Genomic DNA, 19598 nt, shown 5'->3' with positions numbered 1-19598 from the left:
GGTTGTGCATTCGCTGGCGTAATGACCAGTCTTCCCACATTTAAAGCATGTCGTATATTTAGAGCATTTCCCGATGTGATTCTTTCTACACTTGTCACACCATTGCGTTCCTTCTTCAAACTTCGAGAATTTTCTCTTCTCGCTGGACCTTGAAGATCCTTCAAACTTTCTCTTCTCGCCAACCTCCATCTTGCTGGAGGCTCTTCCCTTGATCATATCTTCGACAGACTTGGCAGCCCAGATAGCTGCCTCTAGAGTAGGTGCTTGACGCACTGGCACCGCGTACTCCCATGGAAGTCCCTTTGCGTACTTGTCGATTTTCGTCAGCTCATCCAGAATAAGACGCAAGGCGAACTCCATCTTCTCTGTGAAGTTGTTGGTGTATTCATCGATTGACATGCTTCCCTTCTTCAGGGTTAGAAACTGGTTCTCTAGCTCAAGCAGGTTTTGAGCTGAGCAGTACTTTCGTTTGAATTGCACCAGAAATTCTGCCCATGTCAGTTGCAGAGACTCATTAGGGCTCAGAGTTTTCCCCAAGGTATTCCACCAACGTACAGCGCCTCCTCGAAACTGACGCACTGCAAATGTGGTCTGTAGCTTCCCTCTACAACCACATGTCATGAAGGCTAACTCCATCTCCAAGATCCAATCCATGACCCCGATCGGATCCTCCTTTCCAGTGAAAGTCGATGGCTTGCAAGTCAAAAAATCCTTGTACTTGCATCCATTCCTCTCGACCTCGTCATCTTGGTTGTTTTGTCGAACTATTGGTGGGTTGACTTGACCAACAGTCCCACTGTAGTTTCCTTCCTCAGTCTGCCCTTCGTTCAACTCGGGCTGTTCGATCTGAATAGTGGCTTCCTCACGATTTTGCTGGAGCAAACGTCTAGTTTCCTCCATTTGACGATCCAACATCGCTTGGATCATCGCTTGCACTCCAGCCATTGTGACTGGCTAAGCGGCGGCTTCCATCACCGGTATTTGCTCAATCACTGGGGGTTGGTTTCTGTTCCCATTTGCATTCACGTTTCCGCTACGGGTTCTAGCCATCTTGATCTATACACCGAATAAGGTGAATCTAGATCTTTACTTAGGATTGACGGTTAAATCATCCTTATCACTCCGAAACGTTTATATGCTAGTTCTAATATCGTAGTCGTACGTTTAGAATCCTAAACACATAAGGTTTCCAGATCCGGTCGGCAACAGACCATAGATCCGAACAACTAACAGCATATCAGGCACAAGTATTTAGCACATAAAAACATTTTAGGCACAATTCCTAAAATAATCTAGTGCTCACACCTCACAATCATCGCTTAGCATTCTAAGTTTAAGTCTAGAAATAAATCCATATTCCTAGTTCGCTTAAACTAATGCTCTGATACCAACTGTGACATCCCCAAAATCACGACCAGAAAAGACCGATTTTGTTTATGCTTTATAAAAATCAGAGTACTTCATTTTATAAAAAGGTTGCGGAATTTGTTCCCAGAAAAACATGGTAAATACGTTATTAAAACATTTTCGAAGAAACATATTTATTTCATTTTAAAACATTTGGGATGTCATCGTTAATACAGGAACATAAGCATAAACAGAACTTACAATTATTCACACTAGTGGTCTACATCTCTTTAAATCTCTCAGTGTAATGTCACTTCATATCAACACCTGTGATATAAATAAACTGAGTGGGTCAGGTTGGGAAACCTGGTGAGCACATAGGGATTTCAATCCCACAATGTTATACCATATATATAGTTTAAAATTCACAAAATATACAATTTCACCATACATATATATATATAAACAACTCTTATCCCACCCCGTCGATCCTCGCAACGAGGCTATCCATACTCTCGGACCTAAGATTAGTCGTTTTACCTCCTCCATACTCTCGGATCAGAAATGAACGAATTTACCAAATCCATACTCTCGGACTAGGGACGAATGACTAATCCATACTCTCGGATTAAAGATGAATGATTATGCCTAATCCATACTCTCGGACTAGGGACAATAGCTAATCCATACTCTCGGATTAACGACGAATGATTATGCCTAATCCATATTCTCGGACTAGGGACAATGACTATGTCTAATCCATACTCCCGGATAAGTGACATATACTAACTTCTATTCTCTGAGTTTTACTCACTTGTACTCGTAAGAATATACTACCCAATATTCCTCATTTTTAATTTAGGTCTACTCTTTATCCTAAATTATCAAATATAATCAGGTATGTTCTTTAACACGAATTTCAAGCAACATCAATTAACTCGCACATAAACATATAATTAATACTTCAATCAATACTTGTATTAAAATCATGTTCATGAAAGGGACTATGCACTCACCTGAGAAGGTGGTGACTCGGTACTCGGACAGCGCTTCGTTTACTTTAAAATAATTTCCTTCGACGAAACCTAGTATTATCACCAATAGATTTTAGTCTATTATTCGCCGAGACTAATTAATAGTCTAGCTATTATTACTATTATATAAGCGTTAAAAAAATACTTACATAACCCATAATAATAGCCCAAGTATTTATTATATGTTCTTAATAACGTTAATATAATTAAATAAAAACTATATTAAAATAGCATAGGCGTAGCTCACTTACAGCGGGTTTTATAGAAAACCAGGCTTTGCTTGGAGCAGCGTTTCCGAGCCGAAAAGCTCTTCTTCTCGGAGCCGTCGAGCACTCCGGGGCTTCCGCCTCGTGCTAGGGAGGTTCCACAGGCTTTTCGGGGGATTTCGGGGCTAGAGAGAGGTTCTAGAGAGAGAGTAAAGAGAAGAAAGAATGGGAAAGGTGTGAAGAAAATGAGGGTAGGAGAGGTGGTATTTATAGGGTGAAAATGGCTGAACTTGGTGCCACATGTCACCATCTAGTGGCAAGACTTGGGGAGAAAGCAATGGCCAAGATTGTGCCACATCACCCATTTTCGCACAACACACTTCCGACTTCTAAAATCCGTAACTTTCACATACGACCTCTGTTTTTGACGTTCTTTATATCCACGCGTAGGTAAAAATAATATCTATAACTTTCATTTTGACTCCGTCGGCTAATTCTCGACCGATCTTAAATTTAACAGTACGAGGCGTTTAGACTGTTAAATGACCGCGAAGAATTCGTAACTCCTTCATACGGACTCCGTTTTCGTCTGTCTTTTTACCGTTGAGTTCCTATTAATGAGATCTTCAACTTTCATTTATTTCACATAAGCCAAAAACCGCTCGAACTAAAATTCGAGTTTCGGGCTGTACACTGCTAAGCCGAATCTTAGAAAAATCATAACTTCCTCATACGAAGTCAGATTTGGGCGTTCTTTTTATCGACGCTCTTAGTTTAACATATTCTACGACTTTTGTTTAGATTGCTAAGGATAAAAAGTCTTCTATCGTAAATTCACTATTTACGTCTTCCGGTGCCGTGCCGGTTTTGCCGTAAAACTTCGGCGGGCCATAACTTCTTCGTTATAACTCGGATTTCGGCGTTCTTTATATGTACGGAAACCTTGTGACATATTCTAAAACTTGGTTAAGACTATTCATTCTAAATAATCTTTTGTCGAAAAGTTATTTTTGACCCCTATTGCCTCTAAATTGACTAGCCCGGATCTGCGGGCGTTACAGACTGTTCTTGTATGCATTATATGTATGGTTGAATATGTGGTATACTGGGGAACTCACAAAGTTTTATGCTTACAGTTGTGGATTAAATGTTTTACAGGTTGTTCTTGGGAAGATCTTGGTGGGACTATACACTCGCATCAAAGATTTTGGTTTTCGTTATCTTGTAATTCAACTCTATTAACTTTATGATTTTCAACAACTGAATGTTATATCATAATTTCTAAAAAAGCTGCTAATTGTTAACCTATTTTAAATGAAAACAATCTTTTTGTAATTTGGGACGTTACATGTTAAGCTTAAAAGCTCATGAATTTTAGTGACGTTTGGACCCCGAAGAGGCATCCAGGCTAGTAATTCACACCCTAGAGAAACACCAAAGACCTGATATTGAGGTTCTTTCTCTACCCAAAACCCATTTTCAAATGTGGTGCGAAATGACCCTTCTAGCGTTATGGCCAATGGGCATGAAGGAGCGTTTGTTTTGTTATGTTGGTTGGATATGACATGACAAAAAAGAGAGTATCATGTTTGGTGTGAATTTGACTAGGACCAAGTAATGGGACAAAAATATAGTGTTTTTGTTCCACATATTGATCACCGTACAAAAATTGTACTTAAGTAGGCATCCCAAAAAGATGAAACGAGAACTAGGACTAGGATTGAGTTAATTGGACAAAACTTGCAGTTTTTGTGCCATCTAACAGATGAGATTGAGGTAACTGGACAAAAAATGTACTATTTGTCTTGATAAAAAAAAATATTGAACAAGGAGTGACAAGACTCGCTCTTGATCTCTCATCTACGAAAAAGACGTAAACATCCTCTTCGTTCTCATCATCAAAAATAGCCTAGAACTCCTACCCATCTTAAACCAATAGCACATAACAGTTCCATTTCTCTTTTGAAAGGGTTTAATATCATTCTGGTCTCCCACTACCACACTCACTAATTGAAGTCACCACCGGGGGGCTCCACCGCTTGTCGATGGTCTCAAATTCGAATTACACACACTTCCCAAGTGACACTGGCACTGAAAATCACTGTCTAAATTTCTTCGTAATTCTGAAAAATTTCACTTGATTTAAAAAGGTGAATGCAAGGGAAGTAGCGCATGGAAACACTGTAACACTCTACTTTAGCACCTCGTATGCATACGAGTGTCATCACGTATCCCACAAGATGTATACATGGCGACATTTGAACACAACAAAGCACATACCCACAAGACTACACTAAAGCAGATGCATCGCACTAGCAAATCACAGATTGACAGTGACTTTTTCTCTTAATTATGTTATGATACATGGACGAAGAAATTCAAGCACAAAAGTATGGATTAGATTAAGGTATTTCATATATATATATATATATATATATATATATATATATATATATATATATATATATATATATATATATATATATTTGTCCCATCAATAACTCGATCATGAGATTCATTTTAATTTCTAGAAATGTTAATTGCAAGAGATAGCAACATACTTTTATTTATTTGTGTATTATAGCATCCTACTTTCGTTTCTTTCTGTTACAACCTTGTACTTTCAATTTGATTTCTAATGAAGGAATCGTACTTTGAAAAATGAAAAATCCATCCACTTATCTCATTGTACTTTCATATTATTATTTTTCCATAGGGCTAAACACATCATACTTCGAAAAATAAACTCAATTATAGTATTATACTTATATTTCTTATTGAAAATATATATCAAACTATAGCTGTAAAAATGGTTTGTATTTGAATGATATTGCTATTGTTGGGTAGATTTTTCAACGGACAATGCTTTAATACTTTAATAAAAAGAAATGAAAGTAGGGTGTTATAATAAATATATAAATAAAAGTGCGTTGTTATTTCTTTCATTTACCCTTTCTTCTTATTGGGGCCTTATATATTAATGAAAATTGTTTTGTATTTGAATAAAATTGCTATAATTGGTAGGTTTTTAAAAGTACAATGATGTAATAGAGAGATGAAACTAGACATTTCATGATTTTTTTTTTCTTTCTATTTGGTGTAATATGAGTTAATGGAAGTCGGGGAATAGATGCACCAGAAAGTGCCATACCTTATGGGAATAGAGGCGAAGGATGAATTGGTGAAGATAGTTGATGGAAAGTGTTTGAAAATTTGGATCTTTGATGAAGATCGTTATGGGTGTTTTGTTGGGGATATTTACTGTAATGGCATACTTGTACAAGTAAATTGTATGCTGATATAGTACCTATAATTGAAGAAAGGACTAGCATGGCATTACACCGGATATGACAAAAGGCCAGAATTAGGGAAGTTAAGTTCACTTATGTGATTGTGTTAAGAAAAAACAATGAGGCTTTTTGAGTTATGAAATGGGGGAATTGGTTTGATGATGTTAGTGGGAGAAAAATGTGGGAGCTAAGAAAATTTGGTTGTGGGCTTCGTTAAATCCTGAAATGCCATGGGAATGGAGGAAGAATGGAATGGAATAACAACGAATGGAATGGAATAAACAAGACAATGGAATGAGTCGCTACATTCAACGATCATGTTTGGTTGATTGGCTGTAGAAATTGAATGAATTTTCATATGAATTTTTTTTTATCTTATTTGTAAATACAAAATAGAGTTTTTTATAGTATTCTACGTATTGTTTAATTATAATTAACGAGATTTAACTCACAAGGATAAAATTTTCAATAAAAGCTCATTAAACCCCAAATAAGTTATAATATAAAACTATGACTTAATAAAAAAAAATGTGTCATTAAAATTTACATACATAAAAATAGGTCATATCGCAATCTTTCGTTACCTTCCATGATGGAATTAAAAACACACACACACCCTAGATAAAGAATAAAAATTAAAAAAATAGGAGTCATATTCTTGTATGAATAATCCATTTATTAGTAGGACAACAAACATTTTTTTTTCATTCCTATGGAATGAACAATTCACTCATCTCTTTCTCTTTCATTCATCAAATAGAAAATATCAAGATCTCCTAAAATTCCCTCTCGTTATTTCTTTCACAAATAATCAAAACAACAGTTGCAAACGTAACCAATGATGGATGAAACCATATGTGCTTTTAATGTTATTATAAATTTGTAAATACCAAAATCTCAAATTTATCTACATATAATATCAACAAGGAAATGAATAGAAAAAAAAAATCATACAAAAATCTAAGATTCTAAAAAGAACTACAAAAACACACTAATTTCAAAGCACAAATAACAACAATATTTAAACTATTTTTTTTACGTGGCGTCTCTATGTATAAAGTATGGAATTGGTGGTTCTAGAGTCGAATCATTACCTCTTGAAGAAGAACCTTCTTCAATATTCGAACTCTTGTATTCCTGTAAAAACGTGGTAGGACTAGGGGTAGATCGGTAATTTAACTGTTCTTCACGAGGCAAAGGCGATATAGACATCTCACCCTCTGGTTTTCTATAAAACTTATTATCCAAAACATCATATTTATTTCCAGTCCTAACCTCCTGAGCAAGAGAGCACCAACAACAACATAACCACAATACACAATCACTAACACCCGGATTCCCACAACAGAAATCAGAAGAAGGCAAATTAAACCTTTTCCTCATTTGAATCCTCCAAAATCCACCATAAAGAAATCCAAATAAACACAAAAACACCCCTGTAATTCCCAAAATCTCCCTCACAATCTCATTCTCAATATTAACAGCAGCCAATGTAAATATCCAAAATGGAGCCAAACAAAAGAGAAGAAACGTTGTCATATGAACATACATGTTTCCAAACCCTAGTCTCTCCATATTCCACCCGAAAACACAAAAACTACAAAACAATGAGAGGTATGCTAATGAGATATCCTCCCAAAAGTCGAAAATACCCCCGCTCCATTTCGGGTTACTTTCACTTAACAAGAATCTTTTTTCAAACGATTCAATCCCTTTTTGGGATTCTTCGTCTGAAACACTGTTAGTGACAGTGTCAGTGTCAGAGTCCTTTCCTAAAGGACTCATGACACTGTAAAGACCTGCAATTGCAGGGGCACTGATTGCTATGGAAACAGTCAGTGCCACTCCAATTGCGGGTCTTTCTGATCTTCTGTATCCAACATTGAGACCACATAACGCGTATTGTGCAAAGCAATTGAGGTTAAGTAGGAAAACAACAACCATCATGTGGGCCCATTCGTTGGGTTTGTAAGTTCCATTTTTGGAGTATAAGTTTCTTAATTTGGAAATGTCTTGTGGTCTCCATTTGGATAAGAGTATGAGGTGATAGAGGCGATGAGGGTGTTGGTAGAGACACATGAGGGTAAAAAGGGCATTTAGAATTTGGTTGTTGACTTCGAACCATGTGTTTCTTTGGGATTTTTTTGGAAGGGTGTTGTTTAACATACCTGTCATAACAAGGAAGAGAATTGCTCCTGAAACAGCAACACAAATTATCCAAATGAAGAGAACCATGTTTATTGGATTTGAGATCCATTCTTTAGCCATGGTTTGAAGGGATTTCCAGTTGATTTTCTTGTTGAAAACCCTATGAACACTTCCTCGAAAAGTATGATTATAAGAACGTGTATTAACATCTTTCTCAGGGGCAAGACGTTGGAATTTTACACAAAGGGAGCCTTGTTTACCAAATTTAAAGAAGGTGGACTTTTTATGACTATCATCATCTTGATTTTGATTATGATTATGATCTTCACCAAGAAGTCCTTTTTGATGGAGTGGAGGAACAGAAGTATTGCATTTGTTTTCATTAGATTCATCATCCATTGAAGACATTGTATTGTGATCTGACTATTTTGGCCTTTTGAATGTGGATTGCCAATTTGCCCTTAAGTTCCTTGAGTATAAAGGGCAAATGTGGCAGCAGTGTGCTGCACTTGTGGAGGCTGGAAGGAGACACATAATTTAGAGTCATTTTATATACAAAGGAAATGAATACACAATTATGTCATTCCATGAATTGAAATTTGGAGGATTCATTTAGTTATCAGAGAGAAATTGACAACAGCATTCAGCTAATATCAAAAAACTAGAATTAGAAATCTATTTTTCTTAAATTTGTAGCAAATGAAATCTCACATGGATTCGTAATTCAAAAAACAGTTGGAATCGAACTAAGACACCAAAATTTCTTCATCGTTTAATTACTGCCTAATATTACGAGCTACTTGTATAGATCGAACAAATTGCTAAATCTCAATACGCTAACAAGTTATATTGTTCTGAAAATAGCGACCTAAAATCATGTCGATTTTGATTTTTGAATTGCTCGAACCATGCACAGAAAAAACACCGAGCAACAATAATACAATCTCCGCTAAAAACCTAGCAACTAATTCTTCTAACATGGTGAAAATTCACGAGCTCGATTAATACTTGAAATCATTTGAAAGCAGTCGAAGCATACATGTCTGTGTATGTAGCAAACATCAAAAAACAATACGAATTATTAAATTATGAGAAGGAAGTAGGAGGAGCGTACCTGTAGGAGAAGATTAGTTGGAGTTGTTTTCTTCGCCATTGATATAGGATATTTGATAATAATACCTGTCACGGAGGGAAAACTGAAACTTATACGAAAGCACGAATGAAGAACGGGTATGTTGACTATGGCTACATATAAATATTCTTTGTGTGATTGTGCCCTTCGAGAAGATGACCAAATGGCAGAAAGGTGAGAAAAAGTAGTGGTTAGACGACAGTCTGACGGACTATTATCTTTTTACAGAATCGATCCTCTTAGATCGAAGTAGCTACAAATATAAACTCTGAATTAACATGTATGACCTAAAGAGCCCTTGAATAACTAAGCAGGGCGTATATATGGTAAAATTGAATGTTAACCCATTCTTTTAAGAAATTAGCCAAATTTTAGGAATTGGTAATTAGGAGTGCTTCATGCAAATTCTAAAGTCTCCTGTAATAAATAAAGGTTTTTTTTGTCACATGTCTTCTTCTCATTCATTTGTACACATGGTATTTTCTAGAATTTTTAAATTTTCTATTTTCCACTTGTTATTTTATTGTATTTTTCATTTATTAAATTAAAATTCCATATTTAATGTGTAATGTAATATATATGTAAAGTATTTATTAGAAAAAGTTATATACGTAATGTATTCAATACATTAAAGTCTCATTAATTTTAATAATTCAAATTTTTCATATTTTTCTTATAATTCAAACTTTTCAAATTGTTAAAATTTTATATTTAATTTTTTTAATTAAACTCATATAATACATGGATCTCACACCTAGTACTTTAATAAGAAAAAAATTTATTCTGGGTTGCAAGATTGAAGACAAAAAGATATTATGGGATTTAAATAATAACTCATAAATCAAATGAATAATTCTGGAATTTCAAAAAAATACTTTCTTTTTTACTAAAATCTAGCAAAAAGTTAAAAAGATAGAAAGATAGTGAGAATGAAAGAATGAAGGTAGAGTTAAGGTTAGACCCATTCCGATTTTTTAGGTTGAAATTTCCACAAACTCGCTTCGTGGGGTTCGAGTACTTGTCGAGTATTCAGTCGAGTTGACCAACTTTTACAACAATGGGTATGGGTGAGCATTACATGACTGAGGGGAAGTGGGATGGGTTGGGTTGGGGTGTCAGTTGAATCATTTTAGGAAGTGGGGGTTCAGTTGAGGGAGGGGTTGGTGTGACAGCTCTGAGAGATGATGGAACATAATGAAGGTATGATGGGAGAAACATCCAAGTAATCATCAAGAAAGTTATATAAGGGAGGATTAGATGGAGTTATGAAGTCAAAGGGAAAAACATTTTCATCAAAGACAATGTATCAAGAAATAATTATCTTTCAAGGTTAGAAGGCACCAAAGCTCAAAATGGTTGTGTTGAGTTTTACAAAGGATTGTCATGCGGTCCTGTTGAGACAGGTTCATGACATTTTAATGGCCCACACGACCGTGTTGATTTTAGCTTATCTAGTAATATGCTTATGTCACCATGAAAACTATGGTAATTACCTCCATAAAACATGTTTTTTTATGCTTCAATTTGAAAAAGATTTATCGCAGTTTTCTTTAGAAGATATTATTTAGGGAAAATGACTTGAGAGGGTAAGTTACTTTTTGAAATGTACATATTTCGTCCTTATTCTTTTTTTTTTGTAAATTAAGCCCTTATATTCGATTTTTTGTAATTGTTCAATCCTTTTGACCTGGTATAGCCGGTATACCGGTCATATAACATTTTGATTTTATTTTCTTGAAATGAATTGAATATGTGTCATCATACGTAGATAAAACAACAATTAGGGCTCATTTAATAAGCCATTTCTCCATTCACTCACTCGATAATCCCTCAAAGTTCTTGATTCACAATTACAATCAACAATGGCAGAAGATGCGGATACGATCGTTGATGTACACTATCAAGGGCTGTTTACACCTACCCCATTGATTTATTTTGATGGAGTAAAAGCCTCGGTACCTCAGAAGGTTGTGAAGAAGATGAACTTCGGTGATTTCATCCCCTTTATTGAAAAGCTTACTAACGGAAGATGTAGCGATGTGTATTACTGTCCACATGAAGTGAGGTTATCGGAGGGATTACATGCTATTTAGAATGACTGCGATTTTAACGAGTTTCTTGAAGATATGAATGAAAAGAAGAGATTAGATGTGTATGTGGATCATCATCATGAACCTTTGTTTGATTGGATTCAGGAGGAAGAAGCAGAACTTGAAGATGAAGATTTGTTTTCTATTGATGATGTCGACTCCATTTTAGAAGATGGTCTGAAAGCTCAACATGTAGAGGACGATGAAGTTATATCTCTCAAAAGAAATTTCAATGATCCATTCCTCAACAAACTTTGTCCAATACAGAACGATGACTTGGTTGAAGAAGATCATAATGCAATACAACCTATCTACCCAAGACATGATCATACTCAAGAATGGAATCAGATGAAGCCTCGATTAGGTATGAAATACTGTACTACTGCTGAACTTAAATGCTCTCTTAGTTGCTATGCAGTAGCAAATGGTTATGATCTGTGGTATGAAAAGAATGACAAGACTAGGTTGCTAGTTAGGTGTTGTAAAGGAAAGCATCCCACATGCCCTTTTAGATTGTATGCTTCCTGGATGAAAGAGGAACACACTTTTTAGATTAAGTCTCTTATAACAGAGCACAAGTGTTCTAGGGCATTCAAACTTGGTTCAATTGTAACATATAAGTGGATAGGAAAACAATTTGTGAATGATGTTTTGGAGAGTCCTAAACTAAGTTTGAGGAAAATGAAAGCACTGGTATCTAAGAGATACAACATTAATGTGAGTGTTGGGCAGTGTAGGAATGCAAAAAAGTTAGCATTGTCTGAAGTTGAGGGAAGTTTGAAAGAACATTATGCCAAATTATGGGATTATGCAGCTGAAATCAGAAGGGCTAATCCAGGTTCACATGTTGAGGTGTTCTTGGAGCCACAACCTGATAATACTGTGGTGTTTGATAGGTTTTATGTTAGCTTTAAAGGTGTTGTAGATGGGTGGTTAGATGGATGCAGAAAGGTAATTGGGGTTGATGGTTGCTTTCTTAAGGGTGTTTGTAGAGGGGAGCTCCTATCAGCAGTGGGTAGAGATGCTAATAATAACATCTATCCCTTAGCTTGGGCAGTAGTCAATGTTGAGAACAAAAGGACATGGAAATGGTTTTTGGACAACCTGATGGAAGACATTGGAGGGGGGAATGGTCATGGCATTACAATCCTCTCAGATGGCCACAAGGTAATCATTCTATTTTGTTCAATTAACTTTAACTGTTTTGGTCATTTAATTAACTAATCATTTTATTGTTTGAATCAGGGATTATTAAAGGAGAACAATACTTTAAACCATTTTGGAGGGCTGTGAATGCAACAACTGTACCTAAGTTTGAAGCAACAATGAATGAGATTAAGTCCTTGGAAAGTAGGGCTTATGACTATCTCATAGAAAGGGATCCAAGGTGTTGGTCAAAGGCTTTTTTTAGAAAGGGTATGGATTGTGATGCAGTAGAGAATGGAGTTTCTGAAAGCTTCAATTCTACTGTACTTGATGCTAGAAGGAAACCATTGATAATAATGTTTGAGGACATAAGATGTTGGGCAATGCAGAGGTTATAGATGCAGAAGCAAAATGGTTTGAGTTGGGATTTGGACATATGCCCAAGTATCAGAAGGGAAATAGAGGATTTGAAAGAATTGCAAAGGTTAGTAACTATTTCATTATTTATACATAGGTTTTATAATGGTGACTGACTATCTTCTTGTATATTGACAGATTTTGGGTACCTTATGTGAGTGGCTACAAAGAATTTGAAGTGTTCTCAGGAAATGAGAGGTATGTTGTTGATCTGAATCAGAGGGCATGTGGATGCAGAAGCTGGCAACTCATAGGCATTCCATGTGTACATGCCATATCAGCAATTTCATCATTAAACCAAGATGTGGAGGCTTTTGTATCCAACTCCTATGCTAAAGCCTCTTTCCTTAGTAGCTATGAGTATAACATCCATCCACTCAATGACAGTTCTGAGTGGCCACATGTTGAAGGACTTCATACTATTTTGCCTCCATTAAAGAGGAGGTTACCTGGCAGGCCATGTGTCAAAAGGAAAAGAGATCAGGCAGAAAGAGAGCTAAGTGGGCACACAAGGCATACTGTGTCAAGGGCAGGCATTCCTCTAAGATGTACCATTTGCCACCAAACTGGCCACAACAAAGCCACATGCCCAAGTAAGCCAACTCCAGCTCCAACCACAACATGTCCAAGTCATTCAACTCCAGATTCAAGCACAGCAGGGCCAAGTCATGTGAAGAAGGCTCCTGTGAAGAAGGTTCTTGTGAAGAAGGGTCATATGAAGAGAAGTCCTATGAAGAAGGTTCTTGTGAAGAAGGGTCATATGAAGAGAAGTCCTATGAAGAAGGTTCCTTTGAATGATGTTGGTAGGGTGAGAAAGTTTTCAGAAAGAATCACAGAAATTCGTATTCAAAAAAATGTTAAAGTCAAGGATGGAACTGGATGCAGCCAAGACAAACCTATAACCTTAGAGTAATTAGGTTTTGATGTAGTGGGGTAATGCATGTGACATATATATTTTGATGTAGTGTGGGGTAATCTTTTGAACTTAATTACTATATTACCCCTACTAGTTGTTTACTTTTGATGTACTTGTCAAATCTTTTGAACTAAATTACTGTATTACCCCTGCTGGTGGGCTTATCTTTTGTAATTATTAAATGGCTTGATGCCTTTTGTCATCCACTTTTATTTGTCTTTACATCAACATCTATATATAATAACACTAAACTTTACCATTACATAAACATAAAGTACATCAACAACCATTACATAAACATAAAGTACATCAACATCCACTACATAAACAACAATTCCACAACAAGTCTATTACATCAAAATCCCATAAAAACCACCAGAAGCATATCTTCAACCCCAAAACATAACCTTAACAATGACCAGCATAATCAATATCTGAATCATAACCTTTAACTGTTTCACTTCTTCTCTAACAGATGCCACATCCTCTAAAACTTGTTTAAGATAATCTGCAAAATCTGAAAGAGTATCTTCTGCAATGGCCTTCATATTCTCAGGTTCTTCATCAATCCATTCCCAAAATTTACACTTTTTCCCTGGTTTCTGTAGTAATAAAATCAACAACATAGCAGGAAAGAAGAAGCAAATTGATTCGATTTGACAAATAAAATCAATTTAGGTATTTACCAATGAGTTAGGGCACACTCGAAATTTCTTTCCAGGGTTATCTTTGGTCTTGGAGGTACGAATTCTTGAAGGGAGTTCACAATCACAGAGGACGTCCTTATCTACTCCCTGATTGCTTGAACCTGTGGAGATTCTTGAGCCACTTGACATCTTCTTTCTTCTTCTACGAAATCCCCACTTCTATGTGTTCGACTTTGAAGCTTCCTGAATTTGGATGTTAACATTCGTTTATAAGGAGTGACTAAGTTAAATAATTTTTATGCAGTTGTTGTTAGGGCCACGTGTGCTTCCACATCATCAGAACCGATAGAAGCCGGTCAAAAGGATCTATTGTGTACATATTAATAAAATATAAGGGCTTAATTTACAAAAAAAAAAAAAAAAAAAAAAAAGAATAAGGACGAAATATGTACATTTCAAAAAGTAATTTACCCTCTCAAGTCAAAAATATATTTTCTTTTGATTGTAAGTACAAATTAACATTTTATTGATTAAATTACTTGATTTTTTTTTGGAAAAGAGGACAAACCTCTAGCAAATTATGATGATTTAGTCATTGTATGTGGCTAAATCACGACAATTTCATCATTAGAGTTTATCTTTTGAACTTTGTTTCAAGTATTATGTTAGAGATCTTCTTGGACTTAATAAAGTTCATCAAGATTTAGAATCCTAATATAACTTTTAATTCTACATAATTAGAACAAACAATGGAATTATTTTTGTAAAATATATTTTAATTTCATTATAGATTCATTTAATATAATTTAAGCATTTCGAACAACATAAGTATTTATTATACTTGTCATTTCCATCATCATCATTACAATATATGTTTAGAACTGCTAGAATTTATGCTAGAATTTAGAGTAGCATGTTAGGCTTAACCAATGAGCTACATTTGTTCAAATAAATAAGAAGAGTTGTTAAAACAGTCAAACACCTCGTCATATCAATATGCATCATTCTTTGAAGGATCATTAAACATAATCACTAAAGATGATAACTCGAATGTTGTTAGAAGGTAAGTCTAATGTTGGAATGTCTTTTATTCTTGAATTTATATTTATCATATATCATATATACATACCGTAGTAATTTCTATAATTAACCCCCTCCCCCCATTCTTATTCCAGTATCGATAACCTCCATGTCTCAACATCTTGACATCATTTGTTAATATGTATCCCTAAGGGCACAAACACTACTTCCAATCATACGAATCCTTGTGTGTTTAATTAGGTGCATATTTATCATTATGTTATTCTTTTTATTTGTTGGTCTGACACCCAACAAGCCTTCGAGTCTATTGTATGGAACTGTGGGATAAATCCCTTGTATGGAACTCTTACATGTTAATGGTTTTATCAAACATGGCTTATATCAAATGTTTATATCTATATCAATGGACTAAACTCATGAATTCATCGAGTGTAAGAGCTAAGTAAATGGGTGCGCTTGATGTATATTCACTCATTGCCATTGTTTTCGTTTATTATATAATTAGACTCACTCGATCTCAACATTAATCATTCATCATTTAGTTAACTAGGTAGTTAAGGACACAACAAATGGTATATAAAATTATGTTTGAATTGCATCAATTGATTGAACAATACAAATGGTTAATGTATCCATACAAAATTATGTCACCAATATTTGAGTAAATATTGAGGTGTGACAAATCTCCCAATTGACAATCACATAAGCACAATATTAACAAGGCTACAATGAGGCCCAATAATACAAGGCAAGAAATTGTAAGCAATAATGAATTAACAAATCAAGTGAAGATATTTGTTTTTTTTTTTTTAAGAAATATAAAGGCACTCAAGTAAGATCATCTTCCTCCAATTCCTTAGCCTTCAGCATGTCCTTTACTCTCAACAAAAGAGTTGTCTTCCATGCATCCTGTATTGTACACATATAACAAAAAATCAATGTAAGCATTTTTCTTCCTTGTAAAGTTTTTCATAGGAGCAAAATAGTCATTTCATATAATAACCGAAGAAGAAGATGAAAAAACAGGGTCAAAATTGTCATTTTCATAATATTAAAGAATGAAATTAACTTAGACGATTAAAAGACTAGAAGCATGAAAAAAATTACTTTTCAAGGGCGAAAAATGTTAAAAAGGAACTACTGTAAATAATTTGTAAAAGTCAACAAACCATAGGGGTGATAAATGTAATTTACCAAATATAAAGTATCATAAGTCAAGATAGAAATACTAACAAGTAATAATAACTATGGATGTAACTATCTTTGGTTCCTGAAAAGTATGTTTTCATAGGGGCATAATGGTCATTTCCTGACATTAACTGATTAAGAAGACGAAAAAGAAAATGAACGATATACCATACTTTCTATCATAACTGTAGCAATAGGTATTGAATGTAAGCAATTTTTATTCCATCACAAGGGTAAAATGGTCATTTTCATAATATTAACTAACGAATAAGACAAAACCTAACATGATAATAGAATAATCAAAATTATTACCAGCTTAGTTATGCTATCGAATTCCTTGATTGCATCAGTAAATTTCTCAACATCTTCCTCATCAATCGAAGCAGCCAATTCCTGCCATAGACAACAAAGATCCCATCAATACAAAAGACGAAAATGCCCTCGACCTCATTTATGGATTCCCACCTACACAAGGATAATAAAGTAACTTACCGCAAGCAATCTGTATTCACGTGATCCTGAAAAAGTGGGATCCATATCCTACAAAAGGAAATACAGTGAAAATATATACAACCACAAAGATTTTTTTTTTTTAAAAAAAATCACTTTTTTACCTGATATTTGTCCAATGCATTTGTAATAGCAACAACATCGCCTTTACAGAGTTGACAAATTCCAGCATTCAGTAGATGCCCTTTAACTCCATACTTAAGCAGATTATTGTTCAGTGATTGCTTTGATATGTCTTCATAAATCTCAATAGCTTTCTGATATCTGTAAGTAAAAATTAATCCTTCAATATAATTACTTATCACTTTACATAAATTCAGCATTATTATATTTTGCTTTTAAAAAACAAAAAGAAGGTTTTACTGTTGAAGTTCAGCAGCAAATTGTGCAATTTTGAGTCTGCATTGATTTGCAGAGCTGCTAACTTCTTCACCTTGATAAAGATCAGCTGCTTTATCATAGTAAACCATTGATTTCTCCATGTTTTGTTCCTGTTCATATAACTCAGCTATTTCCTGCATAAAAATAAAGAAATCATAGCCTAATATATGTATATATATATATATATATATATATATATATATATATATATATATATATATATATATATATATATATTGTAATGGAAATGAAGACTTGTATTCAGTGAAAGAAAGAGATTCAGGAATTGGGTACCTTGCAGTATCTTGCAGACATACCAAGCCTTCCAATTTCCATGAATATATCTAATGATTGCTCTAGGTTTTTTATGCACTCTGATAAGTTTCCAACAATATGAAAATAGAATTCTTTAAATTCTGATACAACTTGGAATGTAATTTGGAGGATAAAGAACAAAAGAAGATTCTATATGGTTTATGAGTGTAGTAAATTCATGTATGGAAGCTGAAAAGATTAACACCTGTGCTGTTTGTTTTCTTATAGCAGTGTCCTGCATCAGCATAAGCATTAGCAGCTTCATGTTTGCTATCCAACTGTAAATAGAAAGGAATTATCAATGTAGGATTTTAGTGAATACATGAAATTAGGGCTCGAAATTGTGAAGCGCTTATTACCTTCAGATAGCATTCAGCCAATTTGACGTATACTGCTCCAGCTTGATCCCCTGAGAAATCATGTCTCGTGTTAGATGAATACATATGTTCGTAATCATGCCCAATTTATAGCAAAACCTCAACTGTGTATGTCTAACGAGGTTTTCGATTTCACCCCCACTACATATTCAACCCTAATGATCCACACGTAATTGAATATAGATATGGAATTTATCTCGAGTATTAAACAAATTTGCAGGACTTGTTTTGAATTTCGATGTAGTTTGAATAGATTCTCTGAAAAGCTTAAAGCCTTTATCGATTTTGAAGGTGAAACGAATTATATTTGACATTCAAAGTTATATTGCGATCATTTTGGTGGAACGATGGGGAGTAACAACTAGACATTGTAAAGTTCTGTGAGGGAAATAGAGAATTCAATCGAACGGGTTCCCGTTTGATGTTGATAAGGATAGATTAATTAACTGTAAAACGTCGTAAAACGGAAAAGGATAATCACGAATGTAATGCATCATGATGAAAACGTTAATCTCTCAATCAAAACGTCAATATCAGATCAATACGAACATAGATCCTACAAACCTCAACGAACATAAATAATTCGGATGAAATTTTATATACATCAAAATCAAAACAAAAAACGAAATTAATAATACAATAAACTCAATCGAATCTATTACAATTAGATTGTTTGTTGGTGAAGACATTGAAAACTTACAGGATTTTCCGAGTTTATAAAAATTGGCAGCTTTTTCAAATAAATCGGCTGCATCTTCATGCTTGGAACCGAAGAAAGCCCATCCCGTAAGCTTCTTCTCTGCTTGTTTTTCGAATTCTTCACCTTTCGCTATTTGATCAGCCATTCTTTGTCTCTCTGTTTCTCGGATGACACAGGGGAGGGTTACGAAATGAAAAGCTTAAAACGAGGGTGTAATATGTAAATTGGCGGTTTGGTATTAATGGAAAAGTTCAGCCGTCTTCTTTCATCATATGTTTACTTTAGTACCTTAACTATTTATATTTTCCACAATTAACTCGAGATTGGACAATTTATTTGTATGCTCATCAAACTATGGTTATATTATGTGTAGTTTTATAAATGCAAAATCGTATGTATGCTTGTGACATTAAACATGTTATATTTATCTTTATTTTTATTTGTATATGCTTTAAAGGTTTATAAATCGAGTTTTATGTTAAGACCGATAATTCTCAATGCAACATGAAACTTCATACGAACTCGACATGCAAATAAATAGATTTGGGTTAGGTTTTCTAACACGCCAACACTCAACCTTCGTAACCCGTTTTATTATATGGATCTTGTTCAGGTTGACAAATAATTTTGTGGGTTGATTGATGTCACAACTAGCAAACTTGGGGTCGATATTTTATTCATGTGCAAATCATTTCTCTACGTAACCTTGTTGA

The 19598-nt window shown here is 34.7% G+C and overlaps 2 protein-coding genes across 2 annotated transcripts; both read right to left on the bottom strand.

The window, feature by feature from the left end:
- Nucleotides 1-6719: 6719 nt before the first annotated feature.
- On the bottom strand, nt 6720-9340 carry LOC145017825 (uncharacterized). Its single transcript, XM_078975781.1, has 2 exons — nt 9140-9340; nt 6720-8543 (listed from the first exon to the last, which is right to left on the bottom strand). The coding sequence occupies exon 2, from the start codon at nt 8431-8433 to the stop codon at nt 6913-6915; it is 1521 nt and encodes a 506-aa protein (XP_078831907.1). The 5' UTR covers nt 8434-8543; nt 9140-9340; the 3' UTR covers nt 6720-6912.
- Nucleotides 9341-15989: 6649 nt separating this feature from the next.
- LOC145013978 (alpha-soluble NSF attachment protein-like) lies at nt 15990-19085 on the bottom strand. The gene is made up of 9 exons (XM_078972325.1): nt 18886-19085; nt 18168-18217; nt 18014-18086; nt 17788-17867; nt 17476-17627; nt 17217-17376; nt 17095-17142; nt 16915-16995; nt 15990-16323 (listed from the first exon to the last, which is right to left on the bottom strand). Exons 1-9 carry the CDS (start codon nt 19028-19030, stop codon nt 16243-16245), a joined length of 870 nt encoding a protein of 289 aa, XP_078828451.1. The 5' UTR covers nt 19031-19085; the 3' UTR covers nt 15990-16242.
- Between the last annotated feature and the right edge of the window lie 513 nt (nt 19086-19598).

This window comes from Lactuca saligna, chromosome 9 (assembly GCF_052625555.1).
Source record: "Lactuca saligna cultivar CGN05327 chromosome 9, ASM5262555v1, whole genome shotgun sequence".
NCBI classification, from domain to species: Eukaryota; Viridiplantae; Streptophyta; class Magnoliopsida; order Asterales; family Asteraceae; genus Lactuca; species Lactuca saligna.
Note: the sequence above shows the minus strand (reverse complement) of the source record. Positions and strands in the feature narration are given on the sequence as shown.

Bases quoted from the DNA above. Each gene is read 5' to 3' on its own strand.
- LOC145013978 (XM_078972325.1), bottom strand. From the start codon at position 19,030: ATGGCTGATCAAATAGCGAAAGGTGAAGAATTCGAAAAACAAGCAGAG. The intron at 18,218-18,885 runs GTAAGTTTTCAA...ATGATTTCTCAG, and splicing joins TTATAAACTCGGAAAATCCT to GGGATCAAGCTGGAGCAGTA. The intron at 16,324-16,914 runs GTAATAATTTTG...TGTACAATACAG, and splicing joins TCGATAGCATAACTAAGCTG to GATGCATGGAAGACAACTCT.
- LOC145017825 (XM_078975781.1), bottom strand. From the start codon at position 8,433: ATGTCTTCAATGGATGATGAATCTAATGAAAACAAATGCAATACTTCT.